Source organism: Mycetomoellerius zeteki, unplaced genomic scaffold (genome assembly GCF_001594055.1).
Source record: "Mycetomoellerius zeteki isolate Tzet28-1 unplaced genomic scaffold, Tzet1.0 scaffold275, whole genome shotgun sequence".
Lineage (NCBI taxonomy): Eukaryota > Metazoa > Arthropoda > Insecta > Hymenoptera > Formicidae > Mycetomoellerius > Mycetomoellerius zeteki.
Genome location: NW_017257255.1, coordinates 303,618 through 329,748, shown reverse-complemented (window position 1 = coordinate 329,748; position 26,131 = coordinate 303,618). Strand labels below are relative to the sequence as shown.

Here is a 26,131-nt window from a genome sequence, read left to right as displayed (position 1 = left end):
TTGAGGCGCTATTTCACTACAAATTTATAGTTACTGATACGACTTTTTTCTCTGAGTGTGCATAAAAAATGAGAAACATATTTCTAGAATAAATAAAAAAAGACTCAAATAAATGAACCTACTGTTCTTTTATTATGAAAGTTTTAAACTAATATCAGATTTATTATTTTATTCGTAATACAATTATATTAGCAGTGCTCGTAATATAATGTAAATCATTCCAAAAATACAATATTTTGTTTATACGCGAATTTTAATTATTTCAAATCAAATGATCGATGCAGAGTATGCGTCAGATCTAAAAACAATACTAAAAATATAAAAATTTCACAGATTATTCTATATAATTACGTTCGAATATTTGTAAAAATTTTGAGTGTAATTTTTTATTGCTCAATTTCTCTTATTGATTTAAAAGTTATTTAAATTTTTTATTTCTTCTTTTATCTCTTATACGTATATCAAATCAAAATCGAAATTGGAAATGTTATTATATAGATGTACTATATGTCTTATCAGATCGTGGGTGTAACACAAAAAATACTATTTTAGTCAGAAATGAAAATATCTGATTATTTTTAATCCCTGAATAAGAAAATAAAGATATATGCGGTCAATTCGTAAAATATTCGATTTATATCAAATGTTTCGTATATTCCAGAATAGTAGAATATTCATTCATAGAATATTCAAAAGTTAATGAAAATTTATAGTGAATTCGGTCACTACGCTAGATCAATGCATATTAAAAGCTGCTTTACATAAAATTAGCAAAATAAATATTTTAAATGATTAACTATCTACTAATGATATGTCACGTTATTTAACAAAATATATGTGTATCATTTTATTGTCAAAGTTAATTATATTGTATCACTGCATTGAGATATTTTATCGTATAATAAATCAACCTGACTAAGACTCCTTATAAATCAGAAAACCAGGAAAGAACAAGGGCAATAGGAGTCAAGCGTGGAAGACGTTGCGCAAATAACACGACTATCTAGCGTAAAACTTCTTTATTTTACTAAAGCGCTTACATGTTTCGGCTCATTTTTGAGCCTTCTTCAGAGACAACATAAACTCACATATATAGAATATAACAAATATTAATTAGTCATGGTGATCTTCCCCACCTCGAGAGTATAAATGCTAGAATTAAATCCAGATAAGAATGCAATGAAGAAAAAAGGAAAGAAATTTTGAAAATCTCGAAATAAAGAAAATGTAAAACTAATGTATCAAAAAATTTTTGAAATTATAATTAATTATTCCGAAAGGTAGGAAGCTCACCCTGATCACAAGACACCGCATCGTCTACCCTATTTTTTGATACATTAGTTTTACATTTTCTTTATTTCGAGATTTTCAAAATTTCTTTCCTTTTTTCTTCATTGCATTCTTATCTGGATTTAATTCTAGCATTTATACTCTCGAGGTGGGGAAAATCACCATGACTGGTTAATATTTGTTATATTCTATATATGTGAGTTTATGTTGTCTCTGAAGAAGGCTCAAAAATGAGCCGAAACATGTAAGCGCTTTAGTAAAATAAAGAAGTTTTACGCTAGATAGTCGTGTTATTTGCGCAATGTCTCCCGCGCTTGACTCCTATTGTCCTTGTTCTTTCCTGGTTTTTTCTGATATATATGATGAATATTTTATACCTACAAATTAATTTTTATACGCACTGATCCAGTGTAGTGTGAATGATCGAATTCACCATTAGAATATTGTGTGATGTGTGTGTGTGTGCGCGTGCGTGCGTGCACACGCGAGAACATTTTTTATATCATTGAAATCGATCGTTTATCCACGAACGCTGCTGTGCCGGCAGATGAATGTAGCGGAGCTGTATTTTTCATAAGTAAACTGCGATAGAATAAAAGGCGTATTTCATCCGTAAGCCTTCAAAATTGGACTCCTAGTTGAAAGTAAAATGTATTCTCGACAATCAATTATTCTCGTTTAAAAATTAATTCAAGGATTGGTATTTTCTGGGAATTTTTTGGATTATACGTGAAATATTCTTCGAATATGTAACGACATGCCATTATACATACATAAAATATTTTACGATTCATCATTTAAATATTGCTTTTATATTCTATAAATATTTCGGAATATATCGAAATATTTTTGGATTATTACTGTGGGACTTTAGGAATATTGTATGAATATTTCGCGCTAACTTAGTCAAATCTGTGAACAATAAATCTGTAAGTAAGGAGCGTCAACTGTATACGATACAAACGATCAATTTTATATCTTGAAGTGACTTTAATAAACTCTGTGAAGAGATCTAATTTTGTACCTTTTTAGAGTGGAGAAAAAACTCTCTTATATTAGCCTGTGTTCGGAAACATCATCCTAATGCTCCTGTGTATCGTTTTATCCTTATTATTCACTCAATGTTAAACAAAGATAAGATGATACACGAGGGCACCTGGGTGATGTTTCTGAACGCAACCTTATTATATTTAATATTTTAATTTAGCTGTTTAATTTTTGAACTCTATAATAATTATGACATCAAGAAATATGCATTCTAGTAACCGAAAAATCAAAATTTTTGATTTGGTAATGACTACACGAATCTATATTTCTATCCCTAAATCTATATTTCAATTCCTTGGGAATTACCGAATCCAAAATTCTGATTTATTTCGAATACTGGGATAATAATTATGACAACATGAACGATAAATAGAAAAAACAAAATATTGAAAAACATATATACAAACAAGAGAAAAGTAAATCTATAAAAATAATTCAAAAATAAAATAATCAATTCCATAATAATTTGTAACTTTAGATTATATCATGACATTACAAGCTTCTCTTTCTTTTTCTCTGTATGCTTTGCATGACAAAGTGCAATACACGGACACAAGTAAATGAGCCCACTTACTTTTAAAGTATAGCCTGCATTCGATTTCAACGTTCATGCGTTGTAAGCTTCTATCATTATCACTTTTTTATCTTTATTACTTTTACCTGTAGAAGAAAAATAGAATGGAACTTACAGCGCATGAGTGCCAAAACCGAACACAGTCATAATATACGTATTTAAATTTAATCTTATTTAAATTAAAAGAGCATAACAAATGTTTATATATTCCATATGATTTCGAGATATAATATAACTATACTAAAAATTTTAAATATTTAATTCAAATATCGTTTACAATAATCTTACAATATAATTCATGTTAATAGAACATAAAATAAAATTCAATATTATTAAAATATATAAAATTATAATATCAACAGTTTCAAGTAAAAAAGGTAGTAGTTTGCTTACTATATATCACATAACGTTCGAGAAAACGTTATCAGCGCTATTTGTTATTCTATCGTCATCATCCATTAGACTTGAAACAAGGATAGCGTAAAATAAACAGTGCTGATAGAGTACTCCGCAGCCTACAATAGCAAGTACTGTTCTTTCTCTCTTAATATTATCAATATCTTTACATTCCATTTTTTGGAGAGCTAAATAATTTACAAATTGTAAATTAAGTATTACATTATATCAATGTATATCGGCTTGAGATTGATTTAAAGAGGAATTTCCATCAACTGCATTTGGAGTTTCTATGAAACCTTCATCATCATCGTTGCGTAATGTATCAAAAACTAAAACAATTTTCACATTCACATGGTTAAATATTGATTTATAATTATTATCATTAAAATGCAAACAAATGCATTCTAAACATACCTGTAGTACGTGAGAATGGTTTGATGTATAAAATCATCAGTAAAGCAAATATCGCGGATACTCCACAGGCATATGTAAGAATGTCTCTGTAGTAATAACTAGCATAACCAGACGAACAGTGTCTGAAAGGTAAACATAGTTAAAGCAGTACTTCTTTCAATCTATGACTTTTTTAAATAATAAAAAATTTAATTCAAGTTTTTATATGTTAAATATTCTCTTATTTACTTTATTAAATACTGAATCAACATAACCACTAGACCGTTACTAAGCTTGTCTGTAAAGCTCATAATTCCGTAGGCAAAGGCACCGCTCTCAGTATTTTTTCCTATTAGATCGGAAGTAACACCAAGACTAGTCACTAACATTATTGCACCAGCAGAACCTGCAACATTGTAAATTAAATTAGTAAGGCGTTCTTAGTTTTTTTAAATTTATAAAACTTCGCATTTACATTATATCTAATTAAAAATTCTACATAAATTACCTAGTAGCATAGCTACAACATAGATTTGATATTTAACGTATATGTCACCATTACCAAATTGTATCCAAATACAGGCACATATCGCAAGTAAAGCACCGATAGAATACGCGACTTTTCGACCCCATTTTGTATTGAGCCTTTCTATGATTAAAGACGTTAAAAAACTACTTAGATACATTGTCAATGGTATATAAGCCAAAGATGTCACAGGCATATTCAGTGATTCATGTAAGTACAAAGGTATATAAATTTGGCATAAATTATTGAATAGGCGTGTAAGCATATAGACACATGCTACTTGATACATTCTGACGTCTCTCAATAATACTGATGCTGTTCTAGCGTTCCTATGCATAAAGCTACCTAAAAAGATATTATCAAATATTTACTTTTATATATTATATATCTATGCACATGTATGTGTATATATATATATATATACACAATATACATATATTTTTAAAAACTATATTTTATTACCATTAGCAGTACCATTAGCACTTTCTTTAACAACAACGTGAAATATAATAGATGTTACTAATCCAGTTGCTATTCCAATTAAAACAACTTTTTGAAATTTGTGAATGTCACTAGGTCCAATATGATCATCATACTCGTCACTCGTTACATGTAGTACACCCCACATAATACAGTAAACAAGAACATTGGAGAAAACAGTAAATGTGAACCTATTTAATATTGTGATAGAATTTTGTTACATGTATATGTACATATTATCTTCATTAAATAAATGTTGCACGCTATTTTTCTTGAATGACTTTCTGCTATTACCTTTTCAGCAGGTGTAAGCTCTGGGACTAAGGCCAAATGTGATATTTGTACCGCTGCCCAACCAAATTGAAAAATCACTACAAAAGCAGCATAATAAACTAGCTGTGCATATTGATGTGCACTTTCGCAGCCTATACATTGCGAGAATATAAAAGGAAATCCCAATAGTACGCAAATAGTGCCTGCAAACAAAGTAAATAATTATTACAGTGTTTTGAAACAAAAGCATATAGATAGCCAAATCTGTCGAGAGTAAATTTTGTAAAATGTTTACAAAATGTTTACTATAGATCTTGTCAAAATATAAGCAAAACTGTAACAGAATTTGCCAACAAAATACAATGGCAGATTTTTTGCAGACTACTATACAGACTATGATACATTGGCATCAATTACATGTACATTAAATTGTTCTACTAATAGAGCCTGATATAAATTGATAATAAATTAGCAGCAGAAATAAAATAAACTCTATTACTTTTTTCAATCATTGAAATGGATATGATTTAAATGATTACAAAATGACAAATTGTGTTCAATTTCTATTGTCAGTTTATGTGTGTGCGTGTGTCAGCAGGCTATATTAACAGAACATTAATGCAACTGCAGTCGATGCATCCTGCTTGTTCTTGCTGGAAAACTGCTAGCTAAACTTACTACCAACAGTTTAATTCGCTACATAAAATAATAACAAGACTAAACAAGATAAAAATTTTAAATAATAATAAGTTAAAAATAATACCTAACAAATGCCAGGTCTTTCTTCTGCCATATCTGCACAACCAAAAGTTGTCGTTTATGTCAGACTGAAAACCAACGAACGGAGTGACCAAAGCATCTGCTATTTGGCCGATGAGAAGCACAACGCCAGCCAGAGTCGGATCAAATCCAAGCACCAGGTGGAAGAAGACCAGTAAATAGGTGAACCACATGGAAGCGCAGATGTCATTTAATATATGACCTGTGCCATAGGCTAATTTCAAATAAAGAGGCAATTTCCGTATTATCTCCACGTAATCATCCGTCGAACTGCTCGTCCCAGGTTCCATCGTGACAGATCGTTACTGAACATAAACAGTTGGCCTTAAGCGCGACTTACGTTCTTCTTCTTCTCGGATTTCGCAGATGAAAGGGAAAGGTCTCTAGCACTAGACCCCTAATAACTTGTTAATTAAAGAATGTAGTCGTGGCGTCATCGATGAGTCAAATGTATCATACACTTGTAAATCCTGAAAATGGAACATTGAGATGAAGAACCAGAAGAACGTCGCGATATGACGAGCTGTGTCACGTCACGTTTTCCTTCCGACCAATATGCTAACGAAAATCAGCCTGTTTATCAAAGTCAAAGGTGTTCGAGATAGAGAAGGCATCGGTCCTAACCTATCAAATTTCCCCTGAACGTCATGTTATGCTGCTCTACTCCTACCTTATCAGGCTACTAATGACGTTATTATGTTGACAGATATGAGCAATCATGTGATTCATTCTTTCAATATATACGCCTTTTGCCGCTATGAAAGGGCGATAATGTAATTAAAGGACTGTGTTTCATCTGAATTCTTCTTGCGATTTATAAATTTTTATTTCGTTTTGTTTTAAGACACAGTGCTATGCTCCTCTTTTTAGATTTGCTAGGATAAAGCTGAAACTTCACCTTGCAAAGCGAGGCCAATTGGATGAAGTAATAGACTTATTCTTTATAGCTGAACTTCTTGCATGATACATCTTTTTTTTGTTTTTTTCCGTAGAGAAAAAAGGAAGACGAACAATGACAAAAATTCAACAAAAAAACAAGCCTAATTTGCACAAAAGAAGCAGGGCAAACAAATTATAAATTTTTGAACAACCACAAATGTTAGGCCGCGATCCAATTCATGTTCGTAACACTCATCAGATTCATGTTTACAACGTAATCGTTTCATTTTTGTCGTTTATGAAATATTAAACAAAAATATAACCTCATGAAGGTTATGAATTCTGAGCGTGAATCGGATCGCGGAGAAATTAAAAAGTACGTTGCGGAGTAACCAATTTACATAGTCGAAAGAACAGCCATCAATAGTCTACGATTAATTTATTTCATTATATTAACAACATATGTAACAATATATAAGCAGAACTTACTGAAATATATTACTACCGATGAATGAAACAAATTCTGGCACAATAGTAAGACCTCTGCAAAAATTATACAATCTCCCGCCTCCATTCTGCTTTTTTCAGCTTCATTGCGATACATATATATAAAATACATATTAATATATGGAAATATGAATATACACATATGTGGCAAAAAAATACATCTTTTGCACTTGTAAAAACACTTGGAACACAGACATTTATCTACATGATGTTGTGTTTGGATAACAACTTGACTGTAGAATAACTGTATAATGCTTTAAAATAATTTGAAACCAAGATATTTTCTAGATGTACATTATTACAAATCAGATGCACAGTAGCGTCATTGCATATAACATCCGTGTATTTATACGCTAAGGGACGATCTGGAATTGAGATAAAACTGATGGCCAGAGAAAAGGAAAGTGAGAACGTAAATGCATGCGGCAATCCAGCAGTTGTATGCGTTCTGCGTGTATCCTCGGTCTACCACTTTGTAGAATTCATCTGTTGAGGTGAGATTTTCCTTCAGCTCTCCCAACGGGAGATCCTCCACCAGTGCTACGCTCCGGACGTAGAAAAATACTCCCATGAAGAGCTAAGAACAAAAAAGATCCAATAAACATTATATATACTAGCACGTAGCTTACTAGATTTGATTCATAGTCAGATCTTATGTTTAAGACTGTTTTATGTTCAGTCTTAAGATGTCATGAATCAATTAGAAAGTATTAACATCTTAAGACATTCCTTAAGACAATCTTAAAATAAGAACAAACTATGAATATCGCTTATAATATTACTGCAGATTGATATTAAGCTTATGTTCTGTCAATGACTGTGTTCTATAGAAAAAGCAGCTTTGCAACTGTTGTAAGATTCTTTTATATGATTAGTTATACATTTAGATCCAACAAGGAACTAAGGGCAAGAACTAATCATGTTAAAGAATATTACAATAGTTACAACAATTCTTTTTCTGCTAAATGAAGGTAATTTAATGGAGCCTGCTGCATAAGTTGTCTTTTGTTATTCTGTAAATACTGAAAGTCTATAGTTACATAAATGTTATGTTAACTATAAAATTCCATTACTTATATAAACTATAGATATATTTTCAGCAGTCACAGTGAATAACAAAACGCAGCCATAATCCAACAGAAGATTGCCAATGAAAATCAAAAACCGGCTACAGTTCTTTTTAGCTGAATTTTTTACAGGATTTACCTTTGTTCTTTTACTTTTTATGTTAAAGAAAAAGAGAGAAAAAATAGATGGTGAAAGTTCTCTCTCTCTCAGCTAAAAAAAATTATTTCATAACTATTTAAATAGAATATATCACTTAAACGAAATCATTCTATTCGGTTTTTATAATCGATCTACCATCAAGTTCTGTTAGCAGATTCTGTTATATTTCGGCTGGCACTTTTACGACAGGATTTACAACGCTTAGCGAAAGCTGTTTTTGATGAATTTGTCTAGGAAGTTAAGTCCGATATCAAGACGTTTTATTTCTAAGTATATAAATATATTTATAAAAGCGTGATCTCTTTCTCTCACCAACTGGAATATGCCCCAAACAGACAACACTAAACCGCACAAGGCGTATTTGGGCCCGCAGACCTTCATCCTGATCGACAAGATCGTTCGTACAGAGTGGTCAAATTTAACCAAGCGACTTCGTCGTTGGTTTACACGAACCCTTGGTGATTAGCCGCGAACGTGAACGAGGTGACCCAGGTACCAGCGTTCGTTAATATCCTCGGCTGATCGTCCGTCGTAACACTCGTGACAGTCGTGACGATACACCGCGATGAACGTTTTTGTAATCATGTGACGTTTAATGATCTCGACAGTATCGCTTGAAGTGCCAGCGATATATCGATAGGTCGTAGCGACCTATCCGCATCTGGTTAAATTTGCCCAGTTGGACGCCAGTGGGCGCCAGCTAATCGGCGATAAGCGCGCCAAATCGCGGATAAATGGTGTAATCAGCAGCAAGCTGGCCAGACCAGATACGCACTCTATCGCCAGACACGCACGGACAGGTTACGTACTGGATGTGATTCACGCATCTTGCTGTTGTCAACCCTGATTCATGGGATCATGGTCGATCGATTGGGTTAGTTCGTGCTCCGTTTATTAGCATTTAATTAATATCGCGTATCTTGCGAAAAGACGAGGCTGCTAGGCCATCCCGGTCAACTCGGGGAGGCTCACGCGTCCCGCGATCGCAAACGGACAGACGTGGGTGGCGCGCAGCCGTCTCGGTCTCCTTGCGCGATTATGCGCGCGAGGATAACGGTCTCACGGGCTGTCAGCTTTCGTGTTGGTGGGCCGTATGCTTTTGACAGCTCCGGGCAGTCCGGAGTAATTCCGCTCTGTTTAGCCGCACGCTTCCTCCTCCCCTCGTGCTCTCGTTACGCTTTCCATATTTAAAACGTGACGTCTCGATGAAGAGATGGAAGAGATGAAATTTACACGGGGTGTGAAAAGTGCAGCTAGAAAGAACGGGCTTGACGTGCCTCGGACGTTTTCGTTCGAAACGTGGGTGTGTTGCGAGCGTGACACTGGGATGACATTCTCGTTAATCTCTCCCCTCCCCCATCCTTGGGGCTTGATTTGTTTTAGTAAACAGCGAGGCCAATGCCAGGCGCATCGCGATGGTCGAAAACTGCTTCGGCGGTTCGGGTCAGGTAAGAAGGATTCGTGCGAGTAAAATTTATAAATTTCTCAAATGTTTGTAACTAGTCGTAGTAATGACTCACTTATGAAACATCCATCTCACAGCCGCTCGCAGTACCCGGCCGAGTCCTGGTGGGTGAAGGAGTCCTGACAAAAATGTGCAGGAAAAAGCCCAAGCCTAGACAGTTCTTCCTGTTCAATGACATATTGGTTTACGGGAATATCGTGATTAATAAGAAAAAGGTATGCATATAGAGAAGTGTTTGTCTTTTATAGATAAAGCCTATGATGTACAAAATAAATTTTGTATCTAACGGTTTTGATACATAAAATAACAGTAATAATAGTAAAATAAATAAATGTTAATATGGCTCAATTAGAATAAATCAATAAATAAAAGAAGGGCAACGAGCCAATTATAATGTAAGATCTTTAATAAATGTATATATACAAACGTTTCGACACCGATCGGGTCATTTTCAATGTAAAATAACAAACACTCTTACATACATTATCAGAAAATTCGGTCAAATTATATTGTCCAGTAAAAAATTAGTTGAATTCATAAAATACGGTCCATATGTAAAACTATCAAAAGAGATCACATCTCACTTTTCGCAATTCTACAATCTCATATTGTCTCAATGATGTAAAGTAGACGACGATAGGAACACACAATTAACAAAGTTATATTTAATAAAAGAGTTATATTTAATAAAAAATAAGCCATGATACAATTGGATGTAACATTTAAACTCAACGATGTCATGCGACGTTATAATAGTAATAATAGTGATTATAATGATAATAATTTGTTTATAGTATAACAAGCAGCATATTATACCCCTGGAGGAGGTAAAATTAGAGTCTCTAGCTGACGAGGGTCGTAAGTACATTATATTATTTGTAACTAATACACTTGTATGCATATTGCAATTTCTGTTTATTCCATCTATGTTACACAGCCTTGGCTATAAATATAAAACATCTTCAATTTATTTTCTTGGAAAAGGTAATAAAAATCAAAGGTAATTAAAACAAAATATTAAAACTGTTATAAAAATAAAATTTTTCATTAGTTTTTTATTTTTTATTAGGTATGGAACATTTATGTCAATTTGTGAAGGAGCTTTATACTTGTAGTTAAGGCTGTATATGGAATAGTTGAAAAATATCTTCTATATCCCCCTCCCTATCCTGTAACTCTTGACAGTGTTGATATTGTATATTGCATAGGTATTATATATGATAAAAAAGCTGTGAAACAATATAACAATAACACTGTCCTTAAAAGATTACAGAATAGAGGTATAGAAAGATTTTGAGGAAGATGAGCAAAATGTTATTTTGCTTTTGATAGTTTTGGTTAAAAATCACAGAAAACTTTTACATGTAAGATTTCTTACAAAGAATAAATATTTCGAAATACATTTTATCGGGTTCTGTTTTTGAGAGAAATGACGCATTTACTATAGTTTTTCAATTGTCACACGGCGTATGGATCAGTAATCAAATGAGATCATATATGCATATCTAGAAAACGATAGTATAGTATTGGATCATTATTTATAGAATATCGTAATGGATGGCTCATTAAAACAGTAACAAAGTCGTTTGCTGTTTATGCTGCTACTCCAACAGAAAAACAAGAATGGATGGCACATATTACAAAATGTATCGAAGATTTGTTAAGAAAAAGTAAGTAAAAGTCAAATTGTTACAAATCTTTTTTTTTTTTTAAGATAAATTTTCGCAAAAAAAATACGACTGATTCTTTTTATCTTTTTTATTTTTCTTTATATTTTTTAGGTGGCAAAAAGCCTGTCGAGGTCCATGCAGCAGTTTGGGTGCCAGATAACGAAGCTACAATTTGTATGCACTGCAATAAAACTCAATTCACAGTATTAAACAGACGGGTAATGATAAAATCATATTTTTATTATTCAAATGAATTCAGGTAATTGCTGAAAAAACTTAAACAATCATTCTTCATTTCAGCATCATTGTAGACAATGCGGAGCAGTAGTTTGTGGTCCATGCAGTAACAAAAAATTATTACTGCCTGGGCAAGGAAACGGGAAAGCTGTCAGGGTCTGTTTACAATGTTACGATGCCGCTAGTAAAATCAAAGCAATACCTACGACCGCTGTGGATAGCTTAAATAACAAAGACCCGCAACGTAATTCCGCTGACAGTTCAGGAGGGGATAGCTCTGGGGACGACGATGATGGAAATAAGGAGGAAAACCATGATGAGGTAATTAGGTTTCCTTTTGTTTTGAATGAGGATCAACATCCGTGCAATTTATATATATATATATGTATGTACATACACATATTTGTTTGCTGTTACTAAAATGTGATATTTCTTATATATGTGATTTATAATTCAGGGATAAATACCAAAATAATTTTGTTAGCAATTGTATACTGGCATTATCAAAATAAAGGTATATTTGTGATACTGACATAATTGCTAGCTTTCAGTCCCTGATTTATACTATAAAATCAATGTATTTATATGTAATAATTTTCCTTTTTTTGCAGCCTAAGTTTTATTCCACGCTTGGCCGATGAAAATAACTATATCATATGGATGAAGTACGAAAAAGATGCAAAAATTCTACAGAAATATTTTTTAAAATCAATATCGGACTACATTATAATAAAAAAGTTTATAAGGATGTCATTCAAGAAATATTTCTAAACGATTCATTAGGAAGATTAAAACGGAGACACAAGTGCGTATGATGCGAAATTCTGCCAAAATTTACGAAGCACATATTGTTCTACATATATCTAATTTGCATTCTGCAATTTTTAGTAATAAAGTATTACATTTTATTAAGGTGGTTTTTTAGTAAATCGAGTTACTAGAAATGTCTAATTTTTTTATATAATGAAGTACCGAAATTGACATGGGCAAAATTCTATGGTAGGTTAACGATGAAATAAGAAAAAAAAACTAACTAGACACAATCTTACCATAGACCTTTCTCAAAACCGAGATTATAATAGTTTAAAAAATTACGATTTTAATGATTACAAAAAAATAATAGGTTAACAATTCTGGAAAGATATTTATGTGCATAAACTTGCATATAAATTTAACCTTGAAAAGTAAACATCTCATCTTTTCGTTCGACGAAAATGCAGCTCTTGATTTACTACCGTATGTTCCATACTATTTCATTAAGATATACACATAGTTTTAATATTTTATCCAAATTATGCAAATATTTGTAATTTTGGGTAAGCTCTGGTGAGGCACCTTAAATTTTCGTCACTTTACTAAAGAACCACCCTAACACAAAATTAAAAAATGATAAAAATATATAGTTGATTGAAAGAACAAAAGTACTAATATTTTTTCTTAAGTACTAGAAATGCACAGTTAGAAATTAACAAAGATTTGTAATTGGATAATACAATTACATCACGTTCAATGTATAAGTTTATTATATATAACCATTAATTAGATCAAAAATTTTTTTGAAACATTTTTCATCAATGTATGTATACTAAGAATATATGCCGCCATCGTGCCTTTTTATATTATTAATCAATATCGGTTATCTAAGTAAAGAACATGTAACATTTAATGCAACATTTAGAATGCAAAGACTAATTTTTAATTGTATACTTTCTACCTATTATTGCAATACGTTATAATACAGTACGTAGCACTCTAAACGTAATATCTGTGAATAAACTGTTGTACTATTATAAATTTAAGAGTGTTATTTGATGAAATAGTAAACATCACGTTATCTTTTGGATGTTAGCGTAGTAATCGAAAGATAAAATTAGTTTATTAGAATTAATATACTAAGAATCTCGAGGGAAAAAAGATGTTCAATTATGTATAAACACACAATAAGGGAAGTTTTTAAATTTATAATATATAAGATAAAAATGCCACTCCTTATCTAAATTGCAATGATACGAGAAATCAGATAAAGAAGGAAAATATATCATTTGTACAAAGAGACCATTTTTAAAAGTTTTATAAAAAATTACTTCGTAATAATATACATTAGTTTGAGTAACATGATAATATAATTCATGATTTTATCTCCATAACTATATAATACATGTTATAAAAAATATATAGTAAGTTCCACAAAATAGAAAATGTTAGTACCAACTCGTGTCTACTCTTTTCTTTTTGAGGATATTATACTACTATAGCGTAGAAATATGTTGAAATCTTTAATTTCTTTTTATCTAAGTTTTTAATATCAGAATCTGTCATAGATCTTTAAGAAAACAAACTTGTTAATACATTGTTTCTTATTGACAACTTGTTTTTAAACTGTGTACAAGCTATCTTTAACAAAAACAAAACATATCACACCTTTTCATATAAATATACTGAATTATTCATACAAAATACTGTATATTAGATTAAAATTTATATTTGTTATTCATAGAATTTAATGAATAACTAATAAATCAAGTAAACGATTAATATTTTCTATTGATTGTTTTAATAATGGAAATCATTGATAAATTTTCCGTTTCAAAAAATCTGTAAATGAAAAAATTCAAAACAATAGAAAATACTAATTGAATTTGAATTTTGTTCCTTTTCCCTTCCATTATTCAATTTCATGTTCTATGTACGTATTTTCTAACTTTGCTGTAACAGAATTGCTGGCTTCCAGTATCTTCTTATAACGTTCCACTAAGTCACTAATAGACCGTCTCCTTGAATCATTTTCGTGTTTTACAATTGTACTTTTATTGTCGTCATTTACAATCTGTACCTCTGTAAATTCATCCAATTCAGGTTTATTTACTTTGATTTTACGATCGAGTTTATTTCTTGCTTGTTGCTGAGACGCAACTTTTGAGACATTTCCTTTTATCGGGGTGAATTGTACGGATGAATAAGAAACTTTGAAAGATTCTTCGCTCCAATTGAAAAAACCCTTTGTTATGGTATCTAAATTAAAATTCGATGAACTAGATATTTCTTCTATACTTGTAATGGCAGAATTGGATTGTACGGTAGATTGTAGAGACATCATGCTAGAATTGACTATATAAACATAATTTTAAAATTTTACGTATATATACCATAAACAAAACATACCATACGACAATCAAGAAGTTGTTGAAAAGGCTATTATTTTATATAATAATAAAATTGAATTATATAAATACTACTTTGCAGAAATAATGTCTTATTATTGTAATACAAAAATACATGTTTTAGGATGTGAAAAATAAGTATAAATAAAAAAGAATAATGACGATTTCTTCTAGTGATATTTAATTAATTTGATTTTTTTCACTGTAAAATAATCATTATCTAATTTTAGTAACTTCTTGGTTGTCCTGTCTTCTTTTCTTTAATAGAAATTATATAAAATTTCAATCACAATATTATTTATACAAATTAAATAGAATTTTTACAAACCTTTTATATTTTTCTTTTTGTGTGTATCAAATAATCGGGAGTATTTTCCTGTTGTTCTCTTACACAACTGATTCATCTTAGGTGTCACAAAACGTAATTCTTGTTTTTCATTACTGTCTAACATAGTGTGATTGTCAATATTAATGCGCGATATGTATAAATTCGTTTTTATATCTGGCGTGTAATTCTTACTGTGCCGCATGTACCTCGAAAATAATGATTTGTGTGCAACTGTAAAAAAAACGAACAATATGATTACGTTAATAATTATTTGGCACAAAAATTACAATTTGTAGTTGTTTCTTAAATATCGATCTTACTTTCAGCCGGAGTAAATTGTAATTGTGTATCGTTTCTTTGATCCGCACAATTAGTATTAATTTTGATAAGAGGCGAGGGCATAAGAAGCACGTTTTTTACAAAGGGTAAAACATTTTTATCCTCAGATATACGCTCTGTACTTTTCACACACAAAACATTTTGCATCTCCTCTGTAGAACTTATCATGCTGGCCAAGAAGGTTTTAAATGCATTACACATGGATTTCATGTCTTCTGCACTTGCTTCTACTTGCAAGAGACACTGGGACAGATCGACTAAGTCGTCCTTCCTCAGAGATTGATATATTTGATATAGTATCAAAGTAAGCAGACGAATAAAATTGTGATATACTAATCTGTTATCATTATACAAATGACAAAGACAATGCTAAAAAAATAAACATAAATTGACAGAATATGAAATAGTGTATATATATATAATTATTTTTAAAATAAATTGTAGCTTGTTAATTGATTATTATAAGATTAAAGAGAAATTGCAATCACTTATTTAATATTCAGCTTTACCTGAACATCAGGTGGAAACGGCAATTCCGATATCAGAGAACAATTAATTTTTTCCAGCTGCTTATTATCTAGTGCTTTTGAATCGTTCAATAAATTCGATATTATGCCACTTGTTTTCTCACACGCTCTTTCCATATCATTCAACATCATGTACCGTTTTCGTATATATTGTATATTTTCGTTTAAACTATTTTTCCACACTAAAACCCATGTATATTCATTAATTTCACACGTACAAGATTTTCAATAAAAAATTAGTTAAAAAAAATAAATATGATTCTAACTTGATATGATGTCTGTATCTTCGACATTTGTTAAACATTGCTTTATAGATTCGGTAACAGGAGCTGAAGAAGCGCATTTTGCCAGAGATTGTTTCTTGTCGAATAGCTCTGCTTTAACTTTAGTCAAATGTTCTTTCTCTTGTCTAAAGGAATAAAATAAACTCGGAGAATTTATAATATTAATATTAGTAGATTATAGAGATAGGCGATACAGTGCTGATATTTTAAATATGACAAGGACAATAATAACAAGGGCATGTCTGAACATGTATAGTACAATTTAAATTTTGAAAATATTGAATTCTTTAAATTCTGATTAAAATAGTTATTCATCAAAAAGATCAATGAGATAGTCTAATCTAAAAAACCTCCATTATTTTTGCAAAAAAATCCATTTTTTAATTGGTGCGCGTATCATCTAAAACTAGAAATATCGGATCCATATGGATATTAGCAATATCACAAATTATCCAGCCAATATTTTGGTATCAATATTTTTGCTCATGATACATTGTAATACAAAAAATATCGAGATTTTTTTCCATATCGCTCATCTCTAGTAGACTATACCAACAAAAATTTAATTTAAAAATATTACGCCAATGCAAAATTTGCAGCTTTTTCCATTTGTACATAATTTCTGTGACGACTCAATATATCGCAATTAATATTTGCTTTGGACTGCTGTAGGTATGTTTTAACCAAGTCATTTGCAAGACTTGGTTTTGGTGCAAATATAACTTCGTATTCACCTGAAAGAATAAATCAAACTAAATATATTACGATCAGAATATTTAATTCTGTATTTTTGTACAAAAATATAAAACATTTAAATGAAATCAATATATTTCTAAGAATTATATATATCTTAATAATTCTCTAACAATATAACAAATATATAGAAAATAGATTTTGCAAAGTATCTGCTATAAATATTACCAGTAGAATTTGGCAGAAATATAAAAGATGTTAACAAAATATGATGGTAGATTGATTACAATCACCAAGTAGAAATCAAAGTTATTTAAATAAAATATATCATTATTAAATAACAGATTCTATTTCGTTTCTGCTGAATCTGTCAAATTATGTCAATAGATTCTAATAACAGAAAAAGTGAAATGCAAACAATTAATGTAATCTGTTCATAAAGTTAAATGCAAGTACAATTAATGTGCAATCTGCTAACAAAGTTAAAAATACAGTTAATGTAATCTGCATAGATCTACTAGCAAACTGTTAGCATATCGCTAATATATTTTACTTCTTAGATACCTACCATCACGCATGATATACATTTTCAATGCAAGTTGAGACAGTTTCCACATTATAGTTATAAACTTAGTACCACTTGCATGATGTAAATAGGTAGTAACCACACGTGGGAATCCTATATCAGAATTCTCCAATGCGATGACATTCAGATAATCTTTGACACTGTTACGATATTTGGTTTCGGTTTTCTTGCAAATTACTGGCCATTCGACTACTTTTTTAAAACGCTCCGCATCATATATCGTCAACAGATAATGTGAAACATATATAAATCCGGTAGTATTTGGTTTGTCAAACATTCCCTGTAACACATGTTTTTATTGTATCACCGTTACCAGTAAGAATCGAGAAATGACACATATAAGAAAAAATACGTTTCGAAATTAAATCGGTAAGATAGAGAAAAGTAAGACGTTTACTTCGCGAAAGATCTTCTTGAAATCATGATCCGGTGGGACCAATTGATTCAATAAAGTGACATTTCGATGGAAGGATGCAGTAATAGCCATTCTGTGACACACACTTTCACACCGCAAATGACAAAAAATTGTGTCAATTGATATTAATCATGTAGCTCATAGTACACCAGTCGCGTATTCACGGTACATTCTCTCATTCGGTATTGAAATTCAAGAATACAGAAGCAAGCAACGCGAGATAGAAACTATTAAAAAATATTATTCAAGCTTTGTAATTCGAACAATCCAAACATTTAACGGCGGCTGGAAAAACCGTGGAGACCTCTTTCGGAGCAGCCGGATCCATTTACGACGCTGAGCGTACGATCGATTTCGAACTCGATATCTCGATCTCGCGTGCGATCAATCGATCGAGTCACTCTTTTCGAATCACTGCGGGCTGCGGTATAACGAAGTGTGCACAATATGCACCGATAAATCATCCGTAATTTACGGGGGCGAGCGGTCCGATTTAAATTTGGAGAAGTCTTAAAATCGCGGGATATTCCACGCGAGTATTTCTTCGGCAATTCGGTAACCATGCGTCTTGATGGGGGATGGCCTTTCGCAACTCTACCCTCTCTACGTACGAACCGCCTTTCCATTTACTATCATTCTGGCCGGTCTGACGCAGTCAGAGTCACGGAGTCAGGTCAGGTGCTCAAACGGATCGTTCGCGATGAGGAGGAGAGGCGCATGCTGAGGCTGAGAGGCTGAGAGCTCCACGCTGCGCTCAGCGGTGCTCTTTTCTTCGCGCGTTTCAACGCGTTTCGAAGCGTTTTCGAGCGCGATCGGGTGTTATCGCGCCGATAGGTGAAACCGTGGGCGTTTCGTACACGAAATATCTATGGACGTAGTTGGACGCGCGCGCGATCGTAGATCTCCTCGACACCCACCGAATTGCATAGGGCATGGCAAGTTCATGCTTCAGGTAATTGTTACCAGTTGTTTTTCCTCCTACGAAACAATCGTGCGTTCACATACTGCGTATCGTGTTCCGTGAATACAACTGTGACTCTCGACAGAATCGTCGATTCGAAAATCTCGCGTTTGTTTTACTTTTATTTTTGTCTCGTCGAGGTTATGTTTCCGCCCCTCAAACCACTTTGAAAACGAGATTCCCTTCTGCTTTCTTCGTTCATCATTTGTTAAAACTTGTTTTTTTCTTTTTTTTTTTATCATCGCCACAATTACGATATTAATTCGCGAATCATTCGTGCTGTAATGAAAGTGGTATGAAAGTATGTGATGTAATATTTACTTGGTAAACAACTATCAATAATTTACATTTTGCATCATAAGATATAAAGTGCTTTTTATTTGATGACATAAGTTGACACAGTATCGTTTCGTCTTTGTTACTCATCGAATGCCAAGGATTATTTAGTGACTTAACGTTTCACAAACGTTTTTATCTTTTTTGACATGAGTAACAAAAGACGGAACAATACTTGTGTTTATTTGTGTTACTAAATGGAAAGCATCCATAATGCTTGTGTCGACTTGTATTACTAAAGCCGCTTTCTTTTTAAGCTTAATCTTATACAATGTGCTATTTGTTTCCTGTTTCTTGTTTTTTACCTTTTGATTTTTTCCTCTTTGTGATCGTTTTATCGACAATTATATTTCTTAACGTGTGTTTTCTGTTTCTTCTGAAGTTCGTTAACGTTTATTTCGAGCAACAGAAAACGAAAAACGGGATAAGAGGCAAAAAGGCAAGATACAAAAAATATCAAAAAGCAAGAAACAGGAAACAAAAAGCACATTGTAGAATAGGCTTTACTTCTTGCCTTTTGCCTCTTACTCACAATCAGTCTCTTCGTTTTCTGTCATTCGTGGCTTATTTTTACCTATATATGACAGTTAATTTTGCGTTTTTCTCTCAACGTCTGACTCGCATCATTACGACAAATCAAGATTGTAGATTTTTAAAAAATAAGATGAGTTCACTTTCACATCAGTTAAACGATGCTAATTTTACATATGGACTACACACATCAAATAATAGGGAATGCGAAAATAACCGATGTTTTTGTAATCTGACCGAATACTCCAACAACTTATGTAATGTTGTGTTTATATTGAAAATGAATCGGGTGATCGTGATCGTGGTCGAAACGTTTGTATTAATATTAAATATTCTTTATATTGTATCTGGCTCGTAGCCCTTTTTTTATTTATTGATTTATTCTGATTGAGCCATTTTAATAATTTATCTTATATTATATATTTTCCAGTGATGTGGACGAATATGGTTTCGAACGACCACACGACTTTGATTATGAAACATACGAAGATTTTATGTCCGAGTACCTTAAGGTACTCGCAAAGATGGCCAAAAAGTGGACGAAAATTATCGGTGAGGGAAAGTCTCTACGAAGCATTACGATCAAGAAATACGTTCGTAAAGGCATTCCAGGAGAACATAGAGGATTGGTAACATTCATTGCAAGTCCAATTCATCATATTTTTAATATTTAATACAGAAAAACATTGGATCGTTGTAGGTATGGCTCGCTGTAAGCGGTGGTGAAGATATGAAGAATGCGTCGCCAGATCTTTATCAAAAGTTACTATTATCTCCTCACAATGTAGAAACCGCTGAGATTATTAAAACTGATCTTCCAAGAACATTTCCAGACAATATATTCTTTAATAATACAGAGAATCAGCAGCATCAATTATATAATGTTTTGTTAGCTTTCGCTCATCAGAACAAAACTGTTGGATATTGCCAGGTAACATCTACAGTACATATTTCCGAATATATGAATAAAATAGTAACAATTTTAATAAAAAATTTCATGAATAGTAAGATTTTATGAGAAAGTTTCAAAAGATATTTATTCTGCCTTATTAAAAAATGTTTTCAATATTTTTTCAGGGTTTAAACTACATAGCGGGTTTACTTTTGCTTGTAACAAAAAGCGAAGAAACAGCATTTTGGTTATTAAAAGTGTTGATTGATAAAATTCTACCAGATTATTATACATGTACTATGGATGGCCTACTCACTGATATTGATGTGCTTGCAGAATTAGTAAGGTAAAAGAAAATTTACTGTAGTTTTACTCATCAGCAATATATATCTATTTACACGTTATTTTTACAGGATAAAAATGCCTGATGTGTATCAGCACGTAACAAATGTAGGCCTGCCTTGGCCAGTAATTACGACTAAATGGTTTGTGTGTTTGTTTGCTGAAGTTTTACCTATAGAGGTATGTCGTAATTATCAAAACATTGAATAACTTTTCATATAATAATATCTGAATATGTATCAATGTCATCCCCTATTTATAAAAGCTTTAAATATTTTTATCACAAAAATTGAAAGTAATTTTAAATTGACAGACTACTCTGCGTATTTGGGATTGTCTTTTTTACGAGGGTACCAAGATTATCTTCCGTGTCGCATTGACACTTATAAAAAGGAATAAATCTAATCTATTAGCTTGTCAAGATTTTACAACGCTAGCTGAATGTTTTAAGGAAATTACGAAAGATAGTATTGTTTTACGATGTCACGAGTTTATGCAAGTATGTAGTTGTATATTACGTGTAGCTCATACATCAAATAGAGAAGAACGTTAGATATTTATGGAGACATTTTTCTGTTTTGCAGAGTATTTTTAAAGTACCTGGATCACTGCCTGGAAACACAATAGCAAAACTAAGAACAAAGCATATGCAACAACGTATAAAACGAAAACAAGATAAGTTAGAACGATAGTATTAATAACCAATTTTTTTCACATACACCGAAATATTCTAGTCTGTTATTCGTTTGCATCATTTGCAAAATGAATGCATATAATGCTGTATTATATTGTTACTGCATAATTCTATTTTGTTGTATATATATTGTTCATTTAGCAATGTATGATACACATTTACTCAATTATTTTTAATTTATCTTAGTTTGTTATTGTGTATACAATGTTATAAATATTTTAGTGAGAATATATTAGAATGTGAAGTATTATAATCTATGATGAGAAAGTTGGATAATTGTGATATTTTTGTGGAAGTAACACTATAAAAATATTGACTGATGAATACCTGATGAAAAATAGTTGTCCTTGTAATATTTTCTTTAAATTGACTCTGAATTTATATGCATATATAGTTTTTATTCATGCATAAATTTTCTTGGAAACTTAATCTAGCTGGTAAAGGTATTAAAAAAAATTAATTGCTCTAATATACAGCTCCGAAAATATATTATAATAGCAAATAATACATAAAATTAAATTAAAATTATGTACATCAAAATTTTGTTCCTAAATACATTATAGATATATATATTACGCTACATTATACTACATTTTCATTATTTCTCAAGTAGATCCTTTGCCTCGTTAATTTTTGCTGCGATATATGGAGAACCTCCACGATCTGGATGATTTACAGCCATTACTTTTTTAAATTGTTCTTTTACTTTGGTCTTACTAGCTGTGGGCGACACACCCAAGATCAAACTGGCTTCCCGCCTGGTCATCCTCTGCTCAAAACCACCTTTATAATATTTGCTATTCGCTAATGACTACAAATATTAAAAAAGGTCAGTATGCCTTTATTTGAATGCATTTGCAATTACGAGAAAACTGCTAAGGAAACAATAGATGTTTCTACCTGGGAATCTAGCTTTTTCACGGTTTCTGCCATCCTCTGTGATAAATTCGGCATTCTCCTAAGCAAATAACGACCGGCAAACCCAACAGCCGCCAGGCCAATACCTGCTGCCACAATTGTGCTCTGAGAAACAATTTCTTGGTTTTGTCAAACATCTTAAACTCAACATTCTAAATATAACATGCCTTGCTAAAAGCAAAGTAGATATGTCATAAAAAGACTGAAGGAGACAAAGTATCGTCGAGGAAACTTAACCTACATAATCTTAATTATATTAGTACTGAATGTCATCTTATATGAGCTTGCACGGTTGTTCTTTGCGAAATACTCATCATTATGTGATAATAATATACGTTTATTAAAAAGATGACGAAAAGGTGACGAAATATTTTTGAGGCAGCTTTGGCACTGCATTTATTTACTTGCACATTTCTCGAAGGTTTCGACATTAATGTGGATAATTTACGTCCTCTCGACACAAAAAATACGATTTTCACAGCATTACACATTTTTTTAACAAATTCTTCTATTCTTACCATTTTATTCAGTTTCAAAACAGCAGACGCAATTTTGCATATATACCGGGAGGAAATAATTTTAGCATGACCATAACCAGTTACAATCGCTCCATCTATGCTGTTTTCGAACACTGTTTTATCATTATGTGCGATAAAATCGTTATCCTATATTATCATTCGTACATACCATCGTTCGCATACACACATTATGTTCAATTATTACACATCTACAAATTTTTGAATATATATTTATTTCTTTTAATTATATTTTTATGCCTTTCGTCCGTTTTTTCGTTATCAAAGCAGAATGTACAATTATTGCACTCTAAATACGTAAAGTGTAGCCAGAGCACGACTTTTGTTTTTATAGCTGAACTATAAATGTATACTCTTTGTACTTAAAGTGAAATAGACGTATATATTTGATATTTAGCGAAAGCTAGAAAAAATAAAGATCTAGGCAGTCCAGTGCAGTAATGAGAAACAAATTAAAACGAATTTTAATTGCACTTTTTATATACATATAACTTCTTACATGAAAAAAATCAAGTAGAAACAAGATATCTCCTATTTCGTTTGAAGAGAAGAGGGGAAGAGGGAAGAAAACAAGTGTGGAGAACTACGGTTAGAACGGTCAAACGTCTTTGGAAACGAGTCGAAAATTTTTTCAAACATATACATGCACGATCGCGTAGAGATGGTAAACACGAGTTTTGTCGCAAAGACGCGATCGACCGCCGGTTTCAGTCTCTGGGTCTCCGCTTGATAATGGAAGGCCAATACGGAAGGCTTATGGCTCTTTGTAATCGAGCTTTCCGCATCTTCCGTCTCTCCTATTCTATCCCCCTCTCCCTGACGTCCAACTACATATTTACTTCGTTTTAAGCGTAAGAGAAGTATAGAGTGGTACGGGATACGACGAACAGACCGTACTCTTAGTGGGGAGCACGACTGTTCCAGTCATCTTCTGATCATGGGTCTCTAAAGCTTAGTATACCGAGTATACATGGCTGCAAAAGACCGCAGGCTACTACGCGGTTGTTGCATTCACATGCGTGTGTGTATAAAGCCTGTTCTACAATTACGTAATTGTAAGTGGTTGTAATTGTAAAAATCAATCAACCACAATCGAATTAGAGGAGAATATTCGACTGTAGGGATTGATCAATTTTTACGACTACAACTACGCTTTTACGCAATTGTAGAATAGACTTTACAAAACCGGCGTGTAACTGCTATAGGACAGAAAAAAAAATCCCTTATAAAAATTTAAGTACTATTAACAATACTTTCAATATTCAAAATAAGTGATTAATTGGCCAGTATTGATATTAAATTTCTACAAGGGACAAGCAGTAAATAAATCAATATTTTGGATTTGCTACAGCTTACGTTATTGCCTGACGGTTTCTACCATTGCGGACAATTTACACTACGTTTTACCGTTTAAAGATGCGCATGCGATATATCATTTTATCCTTATTCACCGAACATTAAAGAAAGATAAAATGATACATCATGCGCATCATGCTTGAAACGGAACGCAGCCCAAGTTCTTTTGTGTGCCCTGATCTTTACGAAACGCACGCACGAAAACACTCGAAAATCGCGCATTTGTGGGCGCATATAAATATCGACTATTGTCACGTGAGACCCGACGATCATCAAAAATCAAAGACTTTCGAATATCGGCGCGGCTTGCACGCGAGCCTCCTAGGCTGCGCGTACCACTGCGAGATTCTTTCTAAACGCTGCCCGGTGCGTGTATATGCCATTACACGTGAATCGATTCGCGCCTGGAGAATTTTCTATCGAGGCTCTCTTGTTTGGCCCCTATTTTATATAACTCACTTAATTTTACAGTATCGATATACGTATATCTCGTTACATTGTTATTTGCGCAGCGTTTTTACCATGCATGAAATCTGGCGCAAAACGGTGACGTAACGACCCTGTTCGTCAAAGAGTTACAGACGTTACAGAATATTACAGAATGGAGGCCGTTGTCATGGCAGTGCGAGAGACCCGGGAAACATTAGGGGCTGCACACAACGGATGGAACATGGATAAGTATTAAGGTTTCAATACTATCAGGAACTAGTTACTAGAATACACGGTTTCCGATAGGCTAAAACCTTAATATTCGTGTTCCTAATATTTCCTCTATTGTGCACAGGGCTTTAGACTAGGTTCGTCATAGCGTGTGACGCGATAACGTGTTGGGGACGACACGATAGTCGGTCTTCCAGCGATCTCGAGGGACCATTTCGGTGGTACGATCATCAATATAGATATGTATATTGTTCCTCTCGATTCGATTCGGCTCGGTCGTATACCAAGCGTTGATCAGCGCTAGTCCTAGTTAACTCAATCTTTCTGCCTTCCCTTCCCGCTCTCCCTGCCTGTATATGTATATATCGCAAAGTGAGACCGATATAACTTCGGTAGAAGTCGAGATACGATAAGCAATGAATGAGAAAGTAATTTCTACGATTTATTCGCACTCGCACGAGATATATATTTTTATTAATATTGGCCCGATTGAAAATTACATCGATATCAATCTATCTCTTTCTGGCCCGCAGTGAATTCCGCGTGAAACAAAAGAGGATGATCGCTAGCCTAGAATAGAAGCGTAGAATGAATTTCAAATCTGCCTCTCGGCGACCGTTAAGGCAAGGTGTTGTAACAAAGTGGTTTGATTCTCTTCGCCGTGACTCTCTTTTTCGCAGATCCTTCTTCCATCCAAATAAGACGCACAAATATGACCTGTAGAGTATTGTAGACCACTATTCCGTCGCACTCGCATGCGCGCTGTCGACATGGTGCCTACCTATATATGTATTATATGTAAAAGCTCCTACACACTGGACGCGG

At 32.7% G+C, this 26,131-nt stretch overlaps 6 protein-coding genes across 6 annotated transcripts; 2 read left to right on the top strand and 4 right to left on the bottom strand.

The window, feature by feature from the left end:
- Positions 1-3,294: 3,294 nt before the first annotated feature.
- LOC108724110 (major facilitator superfamily domain-containing protein 12) lies at positions 3,295-6,420 on the bottom strand. The gene is made up of 7 exons (XM_018450284.1): positions 5,746-6,420; positions 5,003-5,185; positions 4,692-4,925; positions 4,212-4,574; positions 3,953-4,109; positions 3,725-3,846; positions 3,295-3,639 (listed from the first exon to the last, which is right to left on the bottom strand). Exons 1-7 carry the CDS (start codon positions 6,050-6,052, stop codon positions 3,536-3,538), a joined length of 1,470 nt encoding a protein of 489 aa, XP_018305786.1. The 5' UTR covers positions 6,053-6,420; the 3' UTR covers positions 3,295-3,535.
- A 633-nt stretch (positions 6,421-7,053) lies between these two features.
- Positions 7,054-8,972, bottom strand: RNASEK (Ribonuclease kappa). The gene is made up of 2 exons (XM_018450287.1): positions 8,688-8,972; positions 7,054-7,725 (listed from the first exon to the last, which is right to left on the bottom strand). Exons 1-2 carry the CDS (start codon positions 8,754-8,756, stop codon positions 7,495-7,497), a joined length of 300 nt encoding a protein of 99 aa, XP_018305789.1. The 5' UTR covers positions 8,757-8,972; the 3' UTR covers positions 7,054-7,494.
- A 155-nt stretch (positions 8,973-9,127) lies between these two features.
- rush (pleckstrin homology and FYVE domain containing family member rush hour) lies at positions 9,128-12,610 on the top strand. The gene is made up of 8 exons (XM_018450301.1): positions 9,128-9,249; positions 9,759-9,823; positions 9,918-10,055; positions 10,635-10,698; positions 11,385-11,510; positions 11,622-11,728; positions 11,811-12,068; positions 12,359-12,610. Exons 1-8 carry the CDS (start codon positions 9,234-9,236, stop codon positions 12,386-12,388), a joined length of 804 nt encoding a protein of 267 aa, XP_018305803.1. The 5' UTR covers positions 9,128-9,233; the 3' UTR covers positions 12,389-12,610.
- A 1,787-nt stretch (positions 12,611-14,397) lies between these two features.
- LOC108724119 (uncharacterized) lies at positions 14,398-18,311 on the bottom strand. The gene is made up of 8 exons (XM_018450298.1): positions 18,063-18,311; positions 17,648-17,945; positions 16,967-17,120; positions 16,369-16,511; positions 16,085-16,284; positions 15,557-15,944; positions 15,237-15,467; positions 14,398-14,855 (listed from the first exon to the last, which is right to left on the bottom strand). Exons 1-8 carry the CDS (start codon positions 18,150-18,152, stop codon positions 14,413-14,415), a joined length of 1,947 nt encoding a protein of 648 aa, XP_018305800.1. The 5' UTR covers positions 18,153-18,311; the 3' UTR covers positions 14,398-14,412.
- Positions 18,312-18,783: 472 nt separating this feature from the next.
- On the top strand, positions 18,784-21,862 carry LOC108724121 (growth hormone-regulated TBC protein 1-A). The gene is made up of 7 exons (XM_018450300.1): positions 18,784-19,032; positions 20,339-20,537; positions 20,609-20,839; positions 20,986-21,146; positions 21,214-21,322; positions 21,456-21,641; positions 21,727-21,862. The coding sequence occupies exons 1-7, from the start codon at positions 19,013-19,015 to the stop codon at positions 21,832-21,834; spliced, it is 1,014 nt and encodes a 337-aa protein (XP_018305802.1). The 5' UTR covers positions 18,784-19,012; the 3' UTR covers positions 21,835-21,862.
- A 524-nt stretch (positions 21,863-22,386) lies between these two features.
- On the bottom strand, positions 22,387-24,218 carry LOC108724102 (mitochondrial import inner membrane translocase subunit TIM14). The gene is made up of 4 exons (XM_018450276.1): positions 24,188-24,218; positions 23,273-23,385; positions 22,737-22,859; positions 22,387-22,647 (listed from the first exon to the last, which is right to left on the bottom strand). The coding sequence occupies exons 1-4, from the start codon at positions 24,216-24,218 to the stop codon at positions 22,435-22,437; spliced, it is 480 nt and encodes a 159-aa protein (XP_018305778.1). The 3' UTR covers positions 22,387-22,434.
- Between the last annotated feature and the right edge of the window lie 1,913 nt (positions 24,219-26,131).

Bases quoted from the DNA above. Each gene is read 5' to 3' on its own strand.
- LOC108724102 (XM_018450276.1), bottom strand. From the start codon at position 24,218: ATGACTGGAACAGTCGTGCTCCCCACTAAGA. The intron at 23,386-24,187 runs GTACGGTCTGTT...ATGATAAAACAG, and splicing joins AGTCGTGCTCCCCACTAAGA to TGTTCGAAAACAGCATAGAT. The intron at 22,860-23,272 runs GTAAGAATAGAA...ATTGTTTCTCAG, and splicing joins TTTTGAAACTGAATAAAATG to AGCACAATTGTGGCAGCAGG.
- LOC108724119 (XM_018450298.1), bottom strand. From the start codon at position 18,152: ATGGCTATTACTGCATCCTTCCATCGAAATGTCACTTTATTGAATCAA. The intron at 17,946-18,062 runs GTAAACGTCTTA...CATGTGTTACAG, and splicing joins TCAAGAAGATCTTTCGCGAA to GGAATGTTTGACAAACCAAA. The intron at 17,121-17,647 runs GTAGGTATCTAA...TTATTCTTTCAG, and splicing joins AATGTATATCATGCGTGATG to GTGAATACGAAGTTATATTT.
- LOC108724121 (XM_018450300.1), top strand. From the start codon at position 19,013: ATGGCAAGTTCATGCTTCAG. The intron at 20,538-20,608 runs GTAACATTCATT...GGATCGTTGTAG, and splicing joins CAGGAGAACATAGAGGATTG to GTATGGCTCGCTGTAAGCGG. The intron at 20,840-20,985 runs GTAACATCTACA...ATATTTTTTCAG, and splicing joins AAACTGTTGGATATTGCCAG to GGTTTAAACTACATAGCGGG.
- rush (XM_018450301.1), top strand. The intron at 9,824-9,917 runs GTAAGAAGGATT...TCCATCTCACAG, and splicing joins GCTTCGGCGGTTCGGGTCAG to CCGCTCGCAGTACCCGGCCG. The intron at 12,069-12,358 runs GTAATTAGGTTT...CTTTTTTTGCAG, and splicing joins AGGAGGAAAACCATGATGAG to CCTAAGTTTTATTCCACGCT.
- LOC108724110 (XM_018450284.1), bottom strand. From the start codon at position 6,052: ATGGAACCTGGGACGAGCAGTTCGACGGATGATTACGTGGAGATAATA. The intron at 5,186-5,745 runs GTATTATTTTTA...CTTTGTTTGCAG, and splicing joins AAAGACCTGGCATTTGTTAG to GCACTATTTGCGTACTATTG. The intron at 4,926-5,002 runs TAATAGCAGAAA...TATACATGTAAC, and splicing joins GCTTACACCTGCTGAAAAGG to AAAATTCTATCACAATATTA.
- RNASEK (XM_018450287.1), bottom strand. From the start codon at position 8,756: ATGAAGGTCTGCGGGCCCAAATACGCCTTGTGCGGTTTAGTGTTGTCT. The intron at 7,726-8,687 runs GTGAGAGAAAGA...TTTTGTTCTTAG, and splicing joins TTTGGGGCATATTCCAGTTG to CTCTTCATGGGAGTATTTTT.